This window comes from Saccoglossus kowalevskii, chromosome 7 (assembly GCF_978046115.1).
Source record: "Saccoglossus kowalevskii chromosome 7, keSacKowa6.1, whole genome shotgun sequence".
NCBI lineage: Eukaryota > Metazoa > Hemichordata > Enteropneusta > Harrimaniidae > Saccoglossus > Saccoglossus kowalevskii.
The window spans coordinates 13,953,251-13,974,768 of NC_140647.1; the positions used below are offsets into that span (position 1 = coordinate 13,953,251).

Genomic DNA, 21,518 nt, shown 5'->3' on the forward strand with positions numbered 1-21,518 from the left:
TGTCCCTTAATAGTTTTAGTTTAATAATTTGCATTTAATGTCACCGTTAGTTGTTCCTAAATAGAACAAATTAATATGACTTCAAAAGTGTCCCCATGTCTTCAAAAGTGTCCCTTAATAGTTTTAGTTTAATAATTTGCATTTATGTCACCGTTAGTTGTTCTTAAATAGGACTAATTAATATGACTTCAAAAGTGTCCCCATGTCTTCAAAAGTGTCCCTTAATAGTTTTAGTTTAATAATTTGCATTTAAGATCACCGTTAGTTTGACTTCAAAAGTGTCCCCATGTCTTCAAAAGTGTCCCTTAATAGTTTTAGTTTAATAATTTGCATTTATGTCACCGTTAGTTGTTCTTAAATAGGACAAATTAATATGACTTCAAAAGTGTCCCCATGTCTTCAAAAGTGTCCCTCAATGGTTTTAGTTCAATAATTTGGAGTTGTCCTAGTTCCAAATTACTTGATGGTCCATTGTATTTTGCATGCATATAATTATGCAAGTCACACTTTCAAATTAGTCAGTCACTAAATTTTAACCATCTCTCAACGAAACTTTAATATGTTATAAATATTAAATTATAAATTATATTAATTTTATCTGTTTAAAATATGAAAGGTTTTAAAAACTATATTGTAAGTTACATTATACGACCTGTTTTATATTATTTAATTATAACCTAACATTTAATTTTGTGTCTGGAACCCATTTACACAATTAAATACACCTGTATTTGGCTGAAAAAAAAGACCGCAGCTGGGTTACTGCAACTTGGCAAAAAGGAGTGACATCACACTACGCACATCAACACCATTGATGGCGCACTATCGCTTGCGTTCCCGACACAAAGCATATTGCTTCCGCAATACGTTATATCAAATATATCTAGTCGGTGTTTAGTGTCTGCTAGTATTGCTGTCATTTCGCCCTCGGTGTTGTACGCCCATCGCAATAACGAACTGTATCAAACCATGGATCAAACTTTAAGCTCCATTGTCGTGTTTGAAGCCTTTAAAGACATTTTAAAAGATACTAGTAATTTATTGTAATAAATGCAACAGCTATGAAGTTCGAATTCGCAGGCTACACTGTAGAGGCACCATACATCCTGGCTACCCTCCTTGCCAATATATTAGTAGTTTAATCATCGTTTTATTTAAACAATAATGAACGATCCGGCAACCCATAATGCGCGAAGATGTACTTTGTGTGGCATACTATGTGCAAGGTATCAGCCGAGCACATACATATACATGCATCGTCCGAATCGCACGGTTTGTTTGTGTCGACTTATTGCCGACTCCGCCAACAATATGGTTAGTTGGGAGGGGTGACTCTAAACAACCGTCCCATGGCTGGCGAAGATCATATAAATGAAGGGCCATGGAGGACAAAGTATTTCGGTATTGTACAGCGCCCTCTGTTAACGAAATGTTGAAACCTGCAAAACTTGTTTGTGCCCCTCAATTTTGAAAAACAATTTGACCGGAACATTGTTTCTCCAAGGCAATAGGCTACTCACATATATTCGTTACATATGCGCATAAAACAATGGCACTACTAAGTTCGTCATCAAAAGTCCGTCTGTCCATCACCGAGTCCGTTCGTCAGTTGCTTGCAATGAGTCACGTGGGTTAAATAACTTGGTGACAGGCCAATAAATGATTCATGTGTAGTATGTTGCATCATGAAATCAATTCAAGCCCACACTGCTGGTATCCAGTAAGGTTATTTAAAAATTGTGGACGTTTTCCAGCAGCTATATTATTCGTTGGTTGGAAATTAATATGTAATCACATGGTATACTGTAGATAAGTGCATTTCCGCAATCGGGGTGTATTTTGTGGTAATTTTCTTATATGTACCATTGGTAAGGAAGTGGAAATGTTACGAAAATGGAGTTATTGCTAGTATGATATAATATTTACGTAATTGTTCTGTTAGAGACGATAGACTTTTATAATTTTAATTTCAGTAGAAATAAAAAAAAAAAAACGTGCACACAACAATGACTATAGAGATTACTTTCTAGTCATGATACGCACTGGGGGGATATCATGATTTTGTTTCAGAGTCCTCAGTGTACCGGGTCTCATCATCGGTGATTGTGGTGTGTAACCAACTATACGAAGAATTGAGATTACACAGATGTGCACTGAATTGCAATCACACTGACTTCAATATGGCACAACAGATGTGACCACGGCACCTAATTTTAATTACATTGTCTTCCCAACGCGGAGGTATAATTATCCACACATTGAATCGTCCAGTATACTGACCGTACGTAGATGTAATGGATGGTTGGTGTACAAACCACACACGGAATAGATATCTAACATATACATACATAGTAAGTGTTCTGTATGCAATAGCACCCGTCCCCCGGGGAGGAGTTACGCACACAAATTACATATTTAAAATAAGTTCCGTCAAGGGGTCAACCATTATAAACTCGGGGTATGTTAATAGGATTATGTAATTGGTAAGGAGATTACTCCATTCTGTAAAGCCTGGGATGAATTGAATTTGAGGGGAAAATACAGATGAAATACTAAACAATAATACACTTTATTGGCTACGACGTTTTCGTAATACGTAATACGAATCAACGCATTGGCACTGACACTCAATGAAATGTTGACCCGGTCCAGAGGGCAATATGTACGAATGTGGGATACAGTAATAAGTCCTCTGAGGTCATACAAATTACAGCGGGAAATCGATTCTACTCGACAGTTTAATGTGAGCAGCGTGCAACTTTATTTTGGATTAATTTACTGAAACACTTATAAAAGCTTGTCAGACGGAGGCACTACCCTGGCAGTGAGATTGCACAAACAACGGACGCTGTAAAACTTCTGGCACGCGGTCAATATCAACAACAGAGATAGTGACCGCAATGAACAAAACACATTTAGTTTGTGTCCGTGTATTTTCAATATTCAACTCGGTACGATCAAGAAAATTCACCAAATTCTTCGCTCTGTTCGAGATATAGCAGCAGATTATTAACAAAAACTACATGTTGAATATCTAGACGTGCAATGAAACACAAAATGATGCGTAGAATTCAAGTTTGTGTGATTTAGTGGGCACGGTGATTAAGTCCAGGGAATATTATTATGTTTTTGTTTTATCACTGTACACTAAAAATAGTATTTAATTATTACGAATCCCAGCAGTAAAGTGACTGTTGTGATTCCCTCGACTTTCTTTGAGTCAGTGTTTGTTACGTCTAGACACTCGTTTATTTGAATTGAACAATGCAAACGCTGTTACTATCCTTGGCCACGGATACATTAAGTCTGAATGGGCGTGGTTAACTCTTGCCAGCCAATCATGGCTTCGTCATGTGGTACCACTGAGGTCAAAGTGCATAGTTTTATACGCTGAACCAAACGTGTCGGTGGTATAAAACGTGGTTTTAGGCAGACCTTTTTTTTATGTTTTAGCTACTTCTGTAAAAGACTCTACTAGTGTTTATAAGGAACGATGAACCCCACAAATGCTGCCATGTGTTGTCTTGGCGTTCTCTATACGTCTCTAATCCTGTGGGTGCCAACATCACTAACCCTCGAACTTGAAGACAACACTTTAGAGCTAAAATCTTATTTTCCGTCGCCGGACGAGTTTTTGGACGATCTCATCAACGAATATGGTAGCGATGGTACTCTGTCAGTGAAACAGTTACAGCATTTATTAGGGAAATTCACTGAACGTGGCAGCGTGGGGTCTCGTAACCTTGGTCAAGTTGCGGGTGATGTTGTTGAACGAAATCACGCATTTGCGTCGCCATCTTTCGAACATCCTCGACAAACAGAACTCGGTCACGACACGGTTAACGACCGTGATCAAGGCGGCAATGACCTGTCCCGGGGCTTACATAATAAGGGAGGCGTTATGGAATCAACTCAGAAGGAATCGCGGGTAAGTACGCCGTGATTACGTGTATAAATGCACGTACTTTCGCTGGATGAATGCGCTGGTGTATCCTAACTAAGGGTTTGACCATTATTTTGACGAGGTGGGGAAGGCAGACACTGAAATTAAAATGCATTGGAGCAAAAAAAGTAACATAGAAGAAACTTGTTTGTGGTAAAAATTATTTATATTTCCCAGTGGACTATAGTAATCTACCATAAAATTCAGACTCCTGTAGAAATAATGGTTCATCCCTTGACCGAATTTCATCTAATTTGCATACAATGTGTTTATGTGTATACGTGATGAAGGCAACAACCAGTATTCCTTTTAAGTGTGTTGTTTTTAATCTGCGTGAACAATTCTATTTATTATTTTTCATTCAATTTTTTTATTGCTACTGGTCTCAAAAACAACCAAAGGCAAAGAATTCCTTTTGATAACTGAAGGGGCATATACATGTACAATTAAATTGGAGGGTAGGGGTCGGAATGCCGAATATTTTGGTATTGGACGTTTCAGCTAAGAGTTTTGACCAGGGTGGACGTTTCGGCCCATGGCTCTCTTCTGTAAAATAAACGATCTTCAGTATTTGAAATTAGCGTTATAAGTAAAGTTGCCCACAATGAAGCCATACAGAAATATCTCCCAAATAGATCAAGCAAACAATGGTGGTAGCATATAAAAAAGCAACGTTATTAATTACCACTTTTATGGCATAAGAAGACATTATGATTTTCTTTCTTTCTTTCTTTCACACCTATCGTTATGTGTTGATTGCATGGTCTATTACGTGATATCAGCATTCTTATTCTGATTGACCAGGAATAGTAATTTTGTCTGATAGTAATTTTGGCCCCCAAGGATGCCATAGAATGCTCCATTTTAACTTTATCAAAAACTCCACACCCTGGTAGGAAGAACCCCATCTCCCCCACTTGGTGGCGCTGGTGAATTGCAGTGCTCCCTTATGCAATTTTTTTCTAGAAAACCCCCCGCAGAAATGTTTAATACAGTCTATTTTGTGATATCGGCATTCAATTGTTTCATAAATAATTAATACATAGTCACGTTGTGGCTAAGATCATCTTACCATTGAACTCTACGAAGGCCGAAACGTCTGCTCTGGCCAAAACTCTTGGCCGAAATGTCGGGGTTCAAAACGTTTGAGCCAAAACGTCTGGGGCCGAAACGTCCATCCACCAGGGGTAGAGGGTACAAAGGGGACTCTTTCCAAAATATTGCCTGCTGACTTCTTTTGGCTGTGGAGCGTAATAATAATTATGGGTGTGATATGTGCAGTGATTGGCTGTCAAGTCATTAGTTTACCCGTAGTTACAAATTCTGAATTGTTTATTAAGGTAAAATAAACTTGTTTTTAGTTCCATGTTGTGAATGAAAAAGGAAGTTTTATTTTTTTTAGTGTTGAGGGAATTGGAACCCAATTTTCAACTTTTACAGTACTCCAGAGACTGAACTTCACAAAACCGTTATAACTTAAACAGGCAAGGGTTGAGTTGTCTCAAAATTTGCTTAGGACATTCTAGTGTTATGGGAAATTTCTTATTGTTTGCCATATACATGTACAATTAAATTGGAGGGTAGGGGTAGGAATGCCGAATATTTTGGTAAAATACCAGCAAATTGCTGATGTTTAGGTCTTAGTAATAGGTTTTAGTGTTACTTGATATAGCTGTTTTTTCATGTCATTAAATGTTGACCCTCAATATAAAATGTGTGTATTGTTTAACTTTTTAATTTTAGTTTTTTGTTTCAATTTACTGATATTTCCATTCCATCAAACTGTCATTTAATTGAAACCCATTTTATAATTATTGAGTGGTCAGCCACGGTGATCCTGACCATTATTTGTGGCTATTTGTTTTATGAAATGGAGAAACCACCACTCACTGATATACAGTAGTACTCTTGATGCATTTCAACATTGTCAGTTTGTGGATGCAAATGATTCATTGCATTAATAATTATAATATGAACTGTTATTCATAATGTGATTTGTTCCTAAAATTTCTTCTAAATTTGTTATTTTGTTGTAGGAAAGTAAATAAAATATTAAATATTTTTTTTGCTAGGCCTTAAATAAGTATCAATGTCAAATAAACATGATTTATTACTTTAAGTAACAAGTATACAATAATGCATTGTCATAATACTACCTAGCCTTGGCTTATTGTACAGCAAGCTGCCACCTTGAATAAAACACAATTCATATACCTATGCATTAAACCTAAAATGTGGTGTCTGTAGGATTGAATCTCACAGCTGTGGCAGTGTTCTCGCATGGCCTGTTTCTCGTTTTCACATTTGCAGTTCTATTGCAGAGAATCACCTTGATTGTCTCGTTTATTTATGACAATAGCCTCTGATTTCTGACTACAAATTCTTTTGTTTGATGTGCAAACCTTAATTGAATGCAAATCAAGAAAAAGCAAACATATTCATTATGATTTATTTTGTTTTGCCCACCTGACAGATACTGAATGAATCAAGTTCTCACATGATTGAACGTTATAAAGCAAATATGGTACTTAAATCCAATTAAGAGTACCCCGCGGTACTGAAAATCAGAAAAAAGTCTGCTAATAAAATAAAAATAGATAAAATAATATAAATTTTATGTCTCAGCTTAACATTTAGGGTAGTCCTAGCAAACAAACTATCAGTTCTTTCGACTTACAGAAAGTGTACTTTAAATTACAAAAATTGTTACCAGTGAACTTTTCCTTGAGGTCCTCATAGTGGAAAGTTGAGTTTGTAGGATGCCATTTTACCTTAACTATTATCGCTTACACTAACTACAAACTATCAGTAATTAATGAAATAAATCACCAAATCTTGAAATTAGTGTATATTTTATTTATTTACTGATAACTACATGTATATGTCGTCAGAGGTACATTACTTGGGGTTTACAATGCGCGTATATAAAAAAAAAAATGTTATGAAAATACTATTGCTCGTATATTTCACTCTGGCTGTGCTTACCTTGCAACTTGTCTTGATTTTCATGTATCAAGGTAACATGCGTTGTATATGTATATATGGGATGGATATGGACCACAACATAATGCAATGACTGACTTTAAATATTAAATTGTATCATGGTTACCTTACAGTGCTACACATCAGAAGAGATTCTACAGATTCATAACATGGACAGTGACATTGACATTGATCGGCACAAAATGGTTGAAATGTGCCCAGTTATACTACAGCAAATAAGTAAAGGATGTGATGCTGATGACGATGTTGCTGATCAAGATGATGGTGATGATGATGAAACCTTGGAGTTTGAACACTTTTGGTTACACCGGGTACTCAGAAATGTTGGTAATGAAACAGACGATAGTGATGATTCCCCGACCACTGCTGAAGGTAAAAACTGCTTGACTGAAAATCCAGAGATTGTATTAAAGGGCGATGGTCGTCACGCATGTAAATCATTGTCTACATCGCTACAGTATATCAAACATGACATTGCACGATGATCTCAGTCCTTTAACTTCATTCTCTGTCAGAAACAACTCTCATATTTTTTTTTACAAGCGTGTGTCCAATTTGTGGCAATGGTATGCAGAATTGATCATAATGTATCTGCTGACTGGAGAGTACATGCACACCTCATGTATCTGTGGTTTATTAGTCTCAGTTTCAGGCGCAGCCTGAAAGGTGGACTATTAATTCTTATTTCCAGTTTCCGTCTGTGAGGTCTCTAACATTTTCTCAGAAATTCTGCAGCAGATATCAATGAAACTTGGCAGGGTGATGAATAAGTCTATGCCGAATATGCATGTAATTTTTTTTCCAGATCTGAAAATCCTAAGTGGGTCTGTTTCATAATTTTCATCCAAAACTACCTCTTCCAACACCACTGAGAGAACAACTGAGCATGCTCAGGATAAATAATTAGCTAAAATTGTAATGCTAGGTCATGTCAGGGCTACATTTTGTTGGAAATTGTATTGGTGATACTGAAACAAACCCAGGTCCTGGTAATATACAAAGACCTGAATTAACAAAGAAGTCAAGTTGTTATTAAAGGTACATCAAGGGTTACTCAGATTTATGAATGCAGTTTCTTGAGCATGTATGAGACATATTTTGGTTGCACTTATGTACTCTGAGATTTTGGACCCGGGTCAATAAAAGTTATCAGTTATTATGTTCCATGTATTATTTCAACATGAGTATTTTATAAATAAATGATAGGGACGGGGGCTGTGACATTCATGTCTTGTTCATAGTATACACACCAGTCTCCATGACTGGCACACACTGTATACACCCTCATGATCAGAAGTTCATGGAACATGGTCAAAGCAATGCAGTTGCAATGTAGTTTTTGTGCTACATATATTGTTTCTTTGTTATCTTATAGTTAATCGATTTCTAGTAAAAACTGTATAACTTTAAGCATGCATGCCTATGAACAACGTTTAACATAATTTTATTAATTTTTTACTACATGTATGAAAAGCAGTTATATTGGCCATACTGTAAAAAAATGTTTACGATACTTTACTCTACTGAAAATATAGTTTTGGTGCTAGCAAAATGGCTTTAAATAGTGCTAATATACACGTTCCTTGTATGATAAACTGCTTACGTGCATTTGTAAAAGTAAATAAATTATGGTGAAATCTGATAAATAACTTGTCGTACTCTGGCCTCTCCACCAGACTGTTTTAGTTAAATTCCAAAGCACAAAGTTACAATGTATACGAATCATTTTTTATTAAGCTCTTTCATATCATATATACATAGTCTGATTAAACTTGTTCAAAGTATACAGTGTACGTACGATTCAAGCAACTTTTGTATGTTGCAGAAAAATGTATTTTTGGCTCAATAAGTAAATTATGTCAGTTGGGCATTGTAGATGGTGCTCTCTTTGCATTTGCTAGGTGTTAGCTCAAATAAGCCCCAATTGATGCTCTAATTATTGTTATGGATGAGGGTCGTGATCTGAACTGAATCCAGGTGTCTGAGTACACAGATGTACATGTGCATAACCGAGTTGAGGTTCTTGCCACCCATCTGTCATTGCAGTGACTTACGTGATCTACGATTGAATCTGGTATCCACCATAATTTCACACTCCTAATAATACTTGAAACAAAAAAAAATGGTTACCAGTATTAACAATGTGGTGCAAGAGTTATACTTATTAATTTAGCCGGTATATTCGCATTAATTTAGCCGGTATATTCACATTAATTTAGCCGGTATATTCACATTAATTTAGCCGGTATATTCTCATTAATTTAGCCGGTATATTCACATTAATTTAGCCGGTATATTCTCATTAATTTAGCCGGTATATTCACATTAATTTAGCCGGTATATTCACATTAATTTAGCCGGTATATTCACATTAATTTAGCCGGTATATTCGCATTAATTTAGCCAGTATATTCGCATTAATTTAGCCGGTATATTCGCATTAATTTAGCCGGTATATTCTCATTAATTTAGCCGGTATATTCACATTAATTTAGCCGGTATATTCACATTAATTTAGCCGGTATATTCTCATTAATTTAGCCGGTATATTCACATTAATTTAACTGGTATATTCACATTAATTTAGCCGGTATATTCACATTAATTTAGCCGGTATATTCGCATTAATTTAGCCGGTATATTCACATTAATTTAGCCGGTATATTCACATTAATTTAGCCTGTATATTCACATTAATTTAGCCGGTATATTCACATTAATTTAGCCGGTATATTCGCATTAATTTAGCCGGTATATTCACATTAATTTAGCCGGTATATTTGCATTAATTTAGCCGGTATATTCGCATTAATTTAGCCGGTATATTCACATTAATTTAGCCGGTATATTCACATTAATTTAGCCTGTATATTCACATTAATTTAGCCGGTATATTCACATTAATTTAGCCGGTATATTCGCATTAATTTAGCCGGTATATTCGCATTAATTTAGCCGGTATATTCGCATTAATTTAGCCGGTATATTCACATTAATTTAGCCGGTATATTCACATTAATTTAGCAGATATATTCACATTAATTTAGCCGATATATTCACATTTTACTTGTGTCCTGCTGTCTCTTTTTACCATGCTCTGTAAAACAAAAGCAATCTAAAACAAACACAAAAGTTATGCACTTTTACTGAAGATGTTCTTCTAATAGGGCAATTACAGTAACTGCATTTTTGTAGCTTTGACATAATGACCATGATTAGCATGTTTATGTAGGAGCCTAGCTAATGGCACTTCAATTGGGCAGAATAATGATTATTCAGAGTGGAGATTTGCAGTGACGGAAAGTAGAAACATTCTCTTTTTTTGGGAACTCCATTTAGTACATGATTTGCAGACAGTTGTAATTTTACAATTTGTAACCTCTGTATTGTTGCAATTAATTAAAATGAAACCTAATAAACAGGTCACTAAAACTGTCAAACTGCTATGTTTCCTGAAAGTTCAATAGACCCTTTTTCATTACCTACAAGATCCCATGAAATCGAATGTAAAACAGAACAGACATAGCATTGTAGTTCCCTCAAAACATGTTGATAAACACAAAAATATGTTTTGGGTATTTCCTGGTTAATAATGTGCAATACACATTTGATGATGGTCGATTTAGGTGAAGTAAGGGTATCTCTATGCCATATTCTTCTCTGAAAGATATATATTTTGACATTGAACTGTTAAAAAAAAAGAGAAAATCAAAACATTAGATTTCCGTGGCCATCGATCTGCGTCTTTCAGTCATTGCGCAAGATCACATATTAAATGGAAATTCACTTACTGCTTTTTAGCTCCGCTGTCGACTTTGTCGAGCGGAGCTTATCATATGAGTGATTGTCCGTCGTCGTCGTCCGTGTCAATGTTTTACTTTTTCGACTTCTTCTTGAAAACTACAAGCCTGAATGCTTTGATACTTGGTGTATATGTACCTTGGGTAGACCTCTCTTAGGTTTGTTCATTTCATGTTGATATCTTCAATTCTCTAATTTTGGTGAATATTTTTGTCATTTTTGGTAAAAAGTGATATTTTCGACTTCTTGTTAAAAACCGCAAGTGCAATTGCTTTGATATTACATATATAGGTACTACATGTGGACCTCTCTCAGATTTGTTCATTTTGTAATGATATCTTTAATTCTATAATTTTGGTGAATATTTTTGTCATTTTTGGTAAAAAGTGATATTTTCGACTTCTTGTTAAAAACCGCAAGTGCAACTGCTTTGATATTACATATATAGGTACTACATGTGGACCTCTTTCAGATTTGTTCATTTTGTGATGATGTCTTCAATTCTCTAATTTTCGTGGATATTTTTGTAATTTTTGGTAAAAAGTGATATTTTTGACTTCTTGTTAAAAACCAATAGTTCAATTGCTTTGATATTACATATTTAGATACTACATGTAGACCTTTCTCAGATTTGTTCATTTCGTGATGATATCTTGGATTCTATAATTTTGGTTAATATTTTTGTCATATTTGGTAAAAAGTGATATTTTCGACTTCTTGTTAAAAACCAAAAGTTCAATTGCTTTGATATTACATATATAGATACTACATTTAGACCTTTCTCAGATTTGTTCATTTCGTGATGATATCTTCAATTCTCTAATTTTGGTGAATATTTTAGTCATTTTTGGTAGAAAGTGATATTTTCGACTTCTTCTTAAAAACTGTAAGTCCGATTGCTTTGATACTATACATATTGTTCATTTTCTGATGATGTCTTCAGTTCTTTAATTGAAATGTGCATTTCTAACAGCGGAGCTATCTCAGCCGATAGGCTGCTTGTTGTATTACTAATGTATTGTATTTCTGTTTACTTTCAGTGTGGGGATATAGCTTCTTGTTTGTCACTTTGATTAACCTATGTTCATTGGTTGGTGTAACCATTGTACCATTTATGAAAAAGAAAGTTTACCAAACCATTTTGATGTTCTTGATATGTTTAGCTGTGGGTACATTATCCGGTAGTGCATTGCTGCATCTATTGCCCGAGGTAAGTTTATATTGAAGTTATTGAACTATTACGACTTAAAGTTTCCCAAATTTATAAGATTATTCAAACAACAAACCCTCATGGCTCACATTAAGAAATCCTTGCTATTTTCATATAGAAAAAAAGCATGTTTTTCTCAAGCTACAACTGCACCTATATTCACTTTTTAAAAATTTCAGGATACCGTACTCGACCACGTTAAGCCCATGCTTAGTCAAGCGCCCACCCAGCACTTTTGTGCAATTTTCATATTTGTGGACCCATTTGGCAAAGTGCCCATCCCTTCAAAATGCCACTATTTTAAAACTTGGTCTTTGATCATTGATTTACGAATACTGGTAATCATTTTTATATGATACAGTGTGGATATCGACCACCATGTTGTGAATGCTTAGACCACGGTGACCGTGCATAAACTATGCTACAACGATGACCTGTCAATAATAGTAAAATGCAGTAAATATTTCATGGCATATTCAGTTTATACATAAACAAATAGGTACTACAGGTGGACCTCTCTCAGATTTGTTCATTTCGTGATGATATCTTCAATTCTCTAATTTTGGCGAATATTTTTGCAATTTGTGGTAAAAAGTGATATTTCCGGCTTCTTGTTAAAAACTGCAAGTTTGATTACATATAGGTACCTCAGGCAGACCTCTCTCAGATTTGTTCACTTTCTAATGATTTTTTATTTGAAATGTGAATTGCTACCTAACAGCAGAGTTATCTCAGTCGAGAGGCTGCTTGTTTTAAAAAACCATGTCGTCTATTCCCCAAAATCAATTCCAACAGATCGTACTTCAACATCGCTAATTCACTTCCGCATTGTGTTACCAGAAAGTACAACACAGCAATCTGATTGGTTAATAACAGACTTGACCCATAAAGTCAAATGACACTCTTGCAGGTCAAATCATGCAAAAATACATCATGGCAGAAAGTGCTTTTCATCGAGAGTTTGCGTACGATCCAACACATTCATCATTGGGTATAATGATTTTGACCTTGACTGTGTTCCAACAGACTTTAATATTTTTAGCTCCGCTGTCGACTTTGTCGAGCGGAGCTTATCATATGAGTGATTGTCCGTCGTCGTCGTCCGTCGTCGTCGTCCGTCTCCGTCGTCCGTGTCAATGTTTTACTTTTTCGACTTCTTCTTGAAAACTACAAGCCTAAATGCTTTGATACTTGGTGTATATGTACCTTGGGTAGACCTCTCTTAGGTTTGTTCATTTCATGTTGATATCTTTAATTCTCTAATTTTGGTGAATATTTTTGTCATTTTTGGTAAAAACTGATATTTTCGACTTCTTGTTAAAAACCGCAAGTGCAATTGCTTTGATATTACATATATAGGTACTACATGTGGACCTCTCTCAGATTTGTTCATTTCGTGATGATATCTTCAATTCTCTAATTTTGGTGAATATTTTTGTCATTTTTGGTAAAAACTGATATTTTCGACTTCTTGTTAAAAACCGCAAGTGCAATTGCTTTGACATTACATATATAGGTACTACATGTGGACCTCTCTCAGATTTGTTCATTTTGTAATGATATCTTTAATTCTCTAATTTTGGTGAATATTTTTGTCATTTTTGGTAAAAACTGATATTTTCGACTTCTTGTTAAAAACCACAAGTGCAATTGCTTTGATATTACATATATAGGTACTACATGTGGACCTCTCTCAGATTTGTTCATTTTGTAATGATATCTTTAATTCTCTAATTTTGGTGAATATTTTTGTCATTTTTGGTAAAAACTGATATTTTCGACTTCTTGTAAAAAAACGCAAGTGCAAATGCTTTGATATTACATATATAGGTACTACATGTGGACCTCTCTCAGATTTGTTCATTTTGTAATGATATCTTTAATTCTCTATTTTTGGTGAATATTTTTGTCAATTTTTGGTGAAAAGTGATATTTTCGACTTCTTGTTAAAAACCGCAAGTCCAATTGCTTTGATACTACATATATAGGTACTACATGTGGACCTCTCTCAGATTTGTTTATTTCGTGATGATATCTTCAATTCTCTAATTTTGGTGAATATTTTTGTCATTTTTGGTAAAAAGTGATATTTTTGATTTCTTGTTAAAAACCGCAAGTCCGATTGCTTTGATATTACATATATAGGTACTACATGTGGACCTCTCTCAGATTTGTTCATTTTGTGATGATATCTTCAATTCTCTAATTTTGGTGAATATTTTTGTCATTTTTGGTAAAAAGTGATATTTTCGACTTCTGGTTGAAAACTGTAAGTCCTATTGCTTTGATACTATTCATATTGTTCATTTTCTAATGATGTCTTCAGTTCTTTAATTGAAATGTGCATTGCTAACAGCGGAGCTATCTCAGCCGATAGGCTGCTTGTTAATATTTAAAATCAGGTGGTATGTACTTGATATTGTAATAAAATGTGCATATTCTTGTGACCATGCATTTCTGTTTCTTCATTGTAAAATTCAATGACGACGCAACTTATTTCTTAATTTTATTTTCCCACAAAGACGTAATATCCCCCTCATTTTGTCGCATAGTGAATTAAAATTGTCATTTGCACTCTTTTCCAAGGGGGGTGCTCGGGTAAACGCCCACCCCTAAAAAATCATGATTTTTTGAGTTGAGGACCCTGGGTGCTAGTACGGTCGAGTATGGTGTTATAAATTGGGAAAAAAAGTCTCTGCACTGCCCATTATCACATGACAAAGTGGAGACGTTTGGTAAAATAATTCACTGCATCTGCCCATTATTAGTGCATCCCCCACATCCTTTCCCTGTTATTTAAAACTAGAAAAAGCCTGACCATCGTTCTTTGTTTCCTAATCAACGGACAAACCCAAATTGGCTGTGGTCATTGTTCAACTGGTTTTTTGTGATGATCAATAAAGTAAGTTATGACTGAATATACCGGTAGAATTTATGACAGTACATGTTAACTTTTTTCCCCACCAGAATTTCTCGCCAAAATTATTGTTATATATGTATTCTTCAATATTTCTGGAAATGAATTCTAATTTTGGAGCCAACAGACAAAAATTTAGTCATTTTTCAGTTTTTACTCAACAAATTTGGCTACTTTTGTCTTAGTCTTCATAAGAAAAGTGCAGACTATAAATGGGACTTTTTTCTGAATTTGTGATGAAAAAAGGGATCTGGTGGTGAAAAGATTAAAGACTAATATAATTGGAGAATACATAGTTTTGATGACAGTGTGTCTTTAATGATGACCAAAAGTAACTGGTCTAACTGTACTTATGATTTCAATTCTGTAACGTTACTGTTTTTTGTTTACCTAGGCTCATGGAATGCTTGTAGTGGAACCTGGTTATGTTTGGATAAACACTACAGTACTTGGTGGAATCTATCTATTTTTCTTGACAGAAAAAATCATGAAAATATACATCAACAGGAGGAAGGTAAGATTTAGTGTACAAAATCTCCCTATATGAATGTGCAAAAGTCCATGATACATAGATGCTCTTTGATAATACTCAGGCCTGACAAGTTTTTAATTAAATTTAATATTTTGAATTCTTGTTGAAAACAACAAGTCCGATTGCTTTAATACTATACATATTGTTCATTTTCTAATGATGCCTTCAGTTCTTAATTGAAATGTGCATTGCAAACAGCGGAGCTATCTCAGCCGATAGGCTGCTTGTTTTTTCTTCTCTTCTTCAAAAAGTTATTAATTTAAATAATTAAGTCGTACATGTCTTCATCTATCTGATATTCAGAGATTGGCTAAAGCTGAAGCAAAAGAAACTGGAAGTATTGAACTTAAGTCTGCTGATTTATGTTCTTTGATGGCAAAGCCGGGACATTCTGACCATCGAATATTGGACCCAGTGGAAGAAGCAGCAAATAACATTGATAAAGACAAGTGTATTGATATTAGTAATGGTACTAGCAAGCATACTACAGATTCTGAAATGGGGAACAACATCACAGTTGCTATAAGCAACGGCAATGTCTTCCAGGTACGAGTGTCCATGGCATTCTTTACATAATGGTTTTTAATAGAAATTAATGCATGTTGATTGGCCCAACCTTGATCTATATTTTGGCATTATTTGCAAATTACCGGTAGTCTATTGATTGTCTAATATGTAAATATTATTTATAATGACCAAACTTGATGCATATTGATTACTTTAATTATCATAAATGTTTTGTGCATTGGCCAAACCTAATACATATTCGATATCTATTTAGCATACTTGGCCAAACCTAATACATATTTGATATCTATTTAGCATACTTGGCCAAACCTAATACATATTCGATATCTATTTAGCATACTTGGCCAAATCTAATACATATTCGATATCTATTTAGCATACTTGGCCAAACCTAATACATATTCGATATCTATTTAGCATACTTGGCCAAATCTAATACATATTCGATATCTATTTAGCATACTTGGCCAAACCTAATATACCACATTTAAGATTTGTTGCTTTTGTTGTATATAGACTTTCCAGAATGAGGAAAACGGCCTTTCAGAAAGTGAGAATACACCGTTGGGACATAAACATTGTGCCCATACTGATATGGCTTTGAAGGAGACTCCTACTATAGCAACTGTTGCATGGATGGTAATATTTGGAGACGGGTTACATAATTTTATTGATGGACTCACTATTGGTGCTGCGTTTTCTGTATCAGTTATGAATGGTATCAGTGTATGCATTGCTGTCGTATGTGAAGAGTTTCCACATGAGTTAGGTAAGTCGAATAATATGCTGAGAGAATTATTTTAGTTCCGCTGTTGACTTAGTAGAGCTGAGCTTATCATATGAGTGATTGTCAATCGTCAACTTGATATATAATTGACATGGATATGAACAAAAACAAAATGGCCACCAGGTGGCCTTTTTGATGAGGTCCACCTGAGGTGCATACATGTCCTATATATCAAAGCAATCAGTCAACAGAATGTACACCCACAAATCTGGATTACTGCTAGTGATAGCATTTGTCATTCAATACAGAACTTTGACTTACATGTACATTGTAGCATTGTCAGTGCTTCTGAATATGGTACATTCTGTTGCCATGATACTGTTGTACAGTTGGCATCATTAGAAATCAGAGATATCTCAAATTGAAAAGTAAACAGTTTCTTTATATTCTTATTGTTTACATACAGGTGACTTTGCAATTCTGCTGAATGCTGGTATGAGCGTAAAGAAAGCGCTGACGTACAATTTCCTGTCTGCCTGTATGTGTTATCTTGGTTTGGTATGTGGTATATTACTCACTAATCACACAGATGCTGCTGTGTACATCTTTGCTATAGCAGCTGGAATGTTCCTCTATATCTCTCTGGTAGATATGGTAAGTATTATTAGTCATTTATTAAATGAGGTCTGAGACAGAATAATCAGGGTGAGGTTAGAGGTGTGTATAGAATGTGAATAACACGGAGGGCAAATACTGAGTGCATAACACTCTTTCAGAAAGGGATAGTGTGAATGAGAAAACAATACAATGCTGATGGATTAAACATAGAGCACGGAAACTTTAATACATCTGGTGAATCATCCTGGTGAAAAATACACAATTTCCCCTCAGGATAATTTGAAATTTTACATAGTGAAATCATATTTTACCTCTTTGGGTGTTCAGTTTAGACAGGTTTCACTGAATCAAGAAACCTCTATAAACGAATTATTTTGGTGTTCAGTTTAGACAGGGTTCACTGAATCAAGAAACCTCTATAAACCAATTCTTTTGGTATTCAGTTGAGACAGGTTTCACTGAATCAAGAAACCTATATAAACCAATTCTTTTGGTGTTCAGTTTAGACAGGTTTCACTGAATCAAGAAACCTCTATAAACCAATTCTTTTGGTATTCAGTTTAGACAGGTTTCACTGAATCAAGAAACCTCTATAAACGAATTCTTTTGGTGTTCAGTTTAGACAGGTTTCACTGAATCAAGAAACCCCTATAAACCAATTCTTTTGGTGTTCAGTTTAGACAGGTTTCACTGAATCAAGAAACCCCTATAAACCAATTCTTTTGGTGTTCAGTTTAGACAGGGTACACTGAATCATGAAACCCCTATAAACCAATTCTTTTGGTATTCAGTTTAGACAGGTTTTACTGAATCAAGAAACCCCTATAAACCAATTCTTTTGGTGTTCAGTTTAGACAGGGTTCACTGAATCAAGAAACCTCTATAAACGAATTCTTTTGGTATTCAGTTTAGACAGGTTTCACTGAATCAAGAAACCTATATAAACTAATTCTTTTGGTGTTCAGTTTAGACAGGGTACACTGAATCATGAAACCCCTATAAACCAATTCTTTTGGTGTTCAGTTTAGACAGATTTCACTGAATCAAGAAACCCCTATAAACCATTCTCATTCTTTTGTATTCATGTTTGAGTATCTCGCCATCACACAAACACATGGACACACCATACAACGTACTATATTTATTGTATTTGCAGTTGCCGGAGATCAATTCAGTGGAGGAAGACGAGGAGAATATTTCTGACAGTAAACAAGCCAAGATATTTGTTATTCAAAATTGTGGTCTTCTTCTTGGCTGGGCAACCATGATAATACTTGCTTTGGTTGAAGCAAATATACAAATAGGTTAATGGTTATATCATAACTATTTTGAACAACATATGGAAATGAAACGCATTTTCTTCCATAACATTACATCTCACCTTGGTGCCTTTCAACTTTAAATTGCAAATACAGATACCATATTTGCTCTATTAGAAGCACATCTCCAAAAATTACATTTATTATATATTCGATCATTATAATATGACCATAGACACACCTCTGTCATTCACGAAATTTCAGATAATACTAATAGAGCAAATTTGATATAGATGACAAGCTTCAGAGCTGAACTATTTGCAACAACTATTTGTTTGCAGTAAGACAATTTTTTTTTTGTTCATTCTTCTACACATTTACGTAAACAGACTGTTTTAAGTAATTATAACTTTCCTAGTTTAATGTGTAGATTCAGTATTATGATACACTATCTGCCAATATAATCAAATATAACTTTATTATAAAAGAAATTACAATTTATAAAGTCTGGGATTTCAGCTAAGGGATCTGCGTACAATATATTGTCCAATAAGTCAATTTTATCTTCTGCAATTACTGGTGAAGTTTGGTCAGTGTTTGGAAACTCATTATCCATGAGTCAACTGGTTTGGATAACTGCTAAATAGTTATAAGCTTATAAGTTATAAGATATTTCATGTCATGTCAGCTCATCAGTCAAATTCAGTGCAATTTACTGTAACATTTACACTTCTGGTCAGTTTTTTGATCAATATTTAATTCATACTGCACATTCCATATATTTATATTAAATGTGCCGGGAAGTGTTTTTCCCCCTATTTGACTCTGCAATAAATAGTAAAATAAGTCGAACAAATTTAATTTTATTGTACAATGTCATTCTTGAAGTGAGATTACAGTGTACATATTAATGAAGCTATTTATAACCCTATTATTTTAACTTAAAGTGTTTTTTACGATGTCCCTTATTTTGAAGACATTGTCAAACTCAGTGGAGTTTACTTTTATATATTGAAAAGAAATATGGCTGCCTTTACAGTCAAGTTTATTTTTTTAAATAATGACAATTATAATAAGTTGTCTAAGTTGATAAACTAAAGCCCAACTCAGGTCAAACTCAGTGAAGTTTACTGTATATATATTTTGTAAATGCTACATTTATACTTGCCTTTACCCTGTTGTGCACTGCCCTTCACATTCTTAAAGAGGTTGCGCTTTTAATGCTTTACTATATACTTAATAATTCATAATAGGCCTCTCTACATTTTCATCCTGCATTTTTTCATTATCACTGATTTTCTCAAAATATAATCTGTTTTTGATGTTGAATGGATACGAGATACAATAATATGTTAAGAACTTGACTAATGAGTAAACCTGTTCACTAGTATAATAAGTGTTGGTTTTGGTTAGTCAATCCCTGTAACTTTAAAATTTTAGTGTTTAATATAAGTAGTGGTTGATTTTGATTTTTGTATGGAATGAAAGTAGCGAAGAGATTATTTTTTTGTGACAAAATTTAATCTGGCTATAATTTAATTATAGTATGGTAACATAATTACAATTAGTTACAACAGTACAATTTACTGTTTTCTTTTTTCTCAGTTTTAATGAGAAAAACAAATTTTAAGACTTTCTGGGTGACGTTACTTTTGTTATAAGTTTTATACATTGGTTTAGTTGAGTTAATGTTTTTTTTTGTCATACAGTGAACTTCATAGAATTTAAATACCAATTTGTAATGAAGATCTGTGCAAATAAAGTTGGTGTCAATAAAAACTTTGTTGCAGCATGCTTTTTAGTCCCCATTCAGGCATAACCTGAAAGGCGACTATTACCACGCCTTCCCAAAATGATGCGAATTAGATCAATGCAGTTATTTGCTGCTATCTCTAACACCACCGTGTCAGTTTTTACCTTGCCCGTACCATCAAAGATGGAAGGGAAAGGTATATTAAGGGAAAAATTTTGTCCGTTGTCGTTGTTGTTGTTGTTGTTGTCGTCGTTAATAATTGTTATTGTGTGCATAATAACTTTACTAATTCTATTCCAAACTTTATCAAACTTGGTCACCTTATTCATCAGTATAAAGTCTTCCCCGAGTTTGAACAACAGATGTCCTGTATGAAAATATCATGCAAAAATTCGACAAATGAAAACTCACAGGAATATGTTTCAGCTATTAGAACAGAATGATAGAGTTTTTATAATACTAGTTTAAAAACGCACTTCAAAGATTGCAGTGTTTGAAGATGTAGATTCTCAGGAGGCACCAGTACTGTTGACTTCTCCCTCCACTGGACACCAACTAACTATTTAAGTTGATTTGCATACAAAGCAGAGCTTGCAACATGATAGCTATTCATAAAGGGTGTTTTTTTTTACTTTTCATATAATACAGTAGTCACACAATGAGGCAGTTCATATTTGTCTCAGTGAATCATTAATTTTTGACAGACACCTGTACAAAATACTTGGACTAAAGCCAGCTAAAATTTTCTGTTATCTTGCATGTTTTATGAATCTATTCACATCTAAATGCAGCACTTTTTTTTTCAATGAGACATTTGTTTTTATACTAAAATATCTGAATTACTTTGAAGAAAGCTGGAAATTATGTCCCTTAAAATAAACAAATAAGGCACCAATGTTTTTGTAAGATATTTACATCTTTTAAGGACATTCGGTAGACTGATTCCCCACTGTTGGTTCAACCCCCAAAACTTGTTTGTATTCAAAATTAATTATGACAATGCATATTTATATTGAAACAAACTATGATAAAGGGAATTATATTATATAACAAAGGGCAAGGTCACCAGAGTACATCCATGGTACGGGCAAGGTAAAAACCGGTCACTTGTGGCTTTGTAGACTGCCGCCAGTCGGTCGTACCTAATATTAATCTGTTATTATTAATAAATATTGTGTATAAACGTAATAGGCGTGAATAAATTGCGAACGCCGGAATAGGAAGTAT

General features: G+C 34.4%; 1 protein-coding gene across 1 annotated transcript; it reads left to right on the top strand.

The window, feature by feature from the left end:
* Positions 1 to 3,385: 3,385 nt before the first annotated feature.
* LOC100373486 (metal cation symporter ZIP14-like) lies at positions 3,386 to 20,317 on the top strand. The gene is made up of 8 exons (XM_002739090.4): positions 3,386 to 3,928; positions 7,060 to 7,318; positions 11,788 to 11,957; positions 15,269 to 15,388; positions 15,710 to 15,952; positions 16,451 to 16,703; positions 17,128 to 17,315; positions 18,436 to 20,317. The coding sequence occupies exons 1-8, from the start codon at positions 3,494 to 3,496 to the stop codon at positions 18,586 to 18,588; spliced, it is 1,821 nt and encodes a 606-aa protein (XP_002739136.1). The 5' UTR covers positions 3,386 to 3,493; the 3' UTR covers positions 18,589 to 20,317.
* Positions 20,318 to 21,518: the final 1,201 nt, after the last annotated feature.

Coding starts and splice junctions, on each gene's coding strand:
- LOC100373486 (XM_002739090.4), top strand. CDS start 3,494: ATGAACCCCACAAATGCTGCCATGTGTTGTCTTGGCGTTCTCTATACG. Junction 3,929..7,059: donor CAACTCAGAAGGAATCGCGG/GTAAGTACGCCG, acceptor GTTACCTTACAG/TGCTACACATCAGAAGAGAT. Junction 17,316..18,435: donor ATATCTCTCTGGTAGATATG/GTAAGTATTATT, acceptor TTGTATTTGCAG/TTGCCGGAGATCAATTCAGT.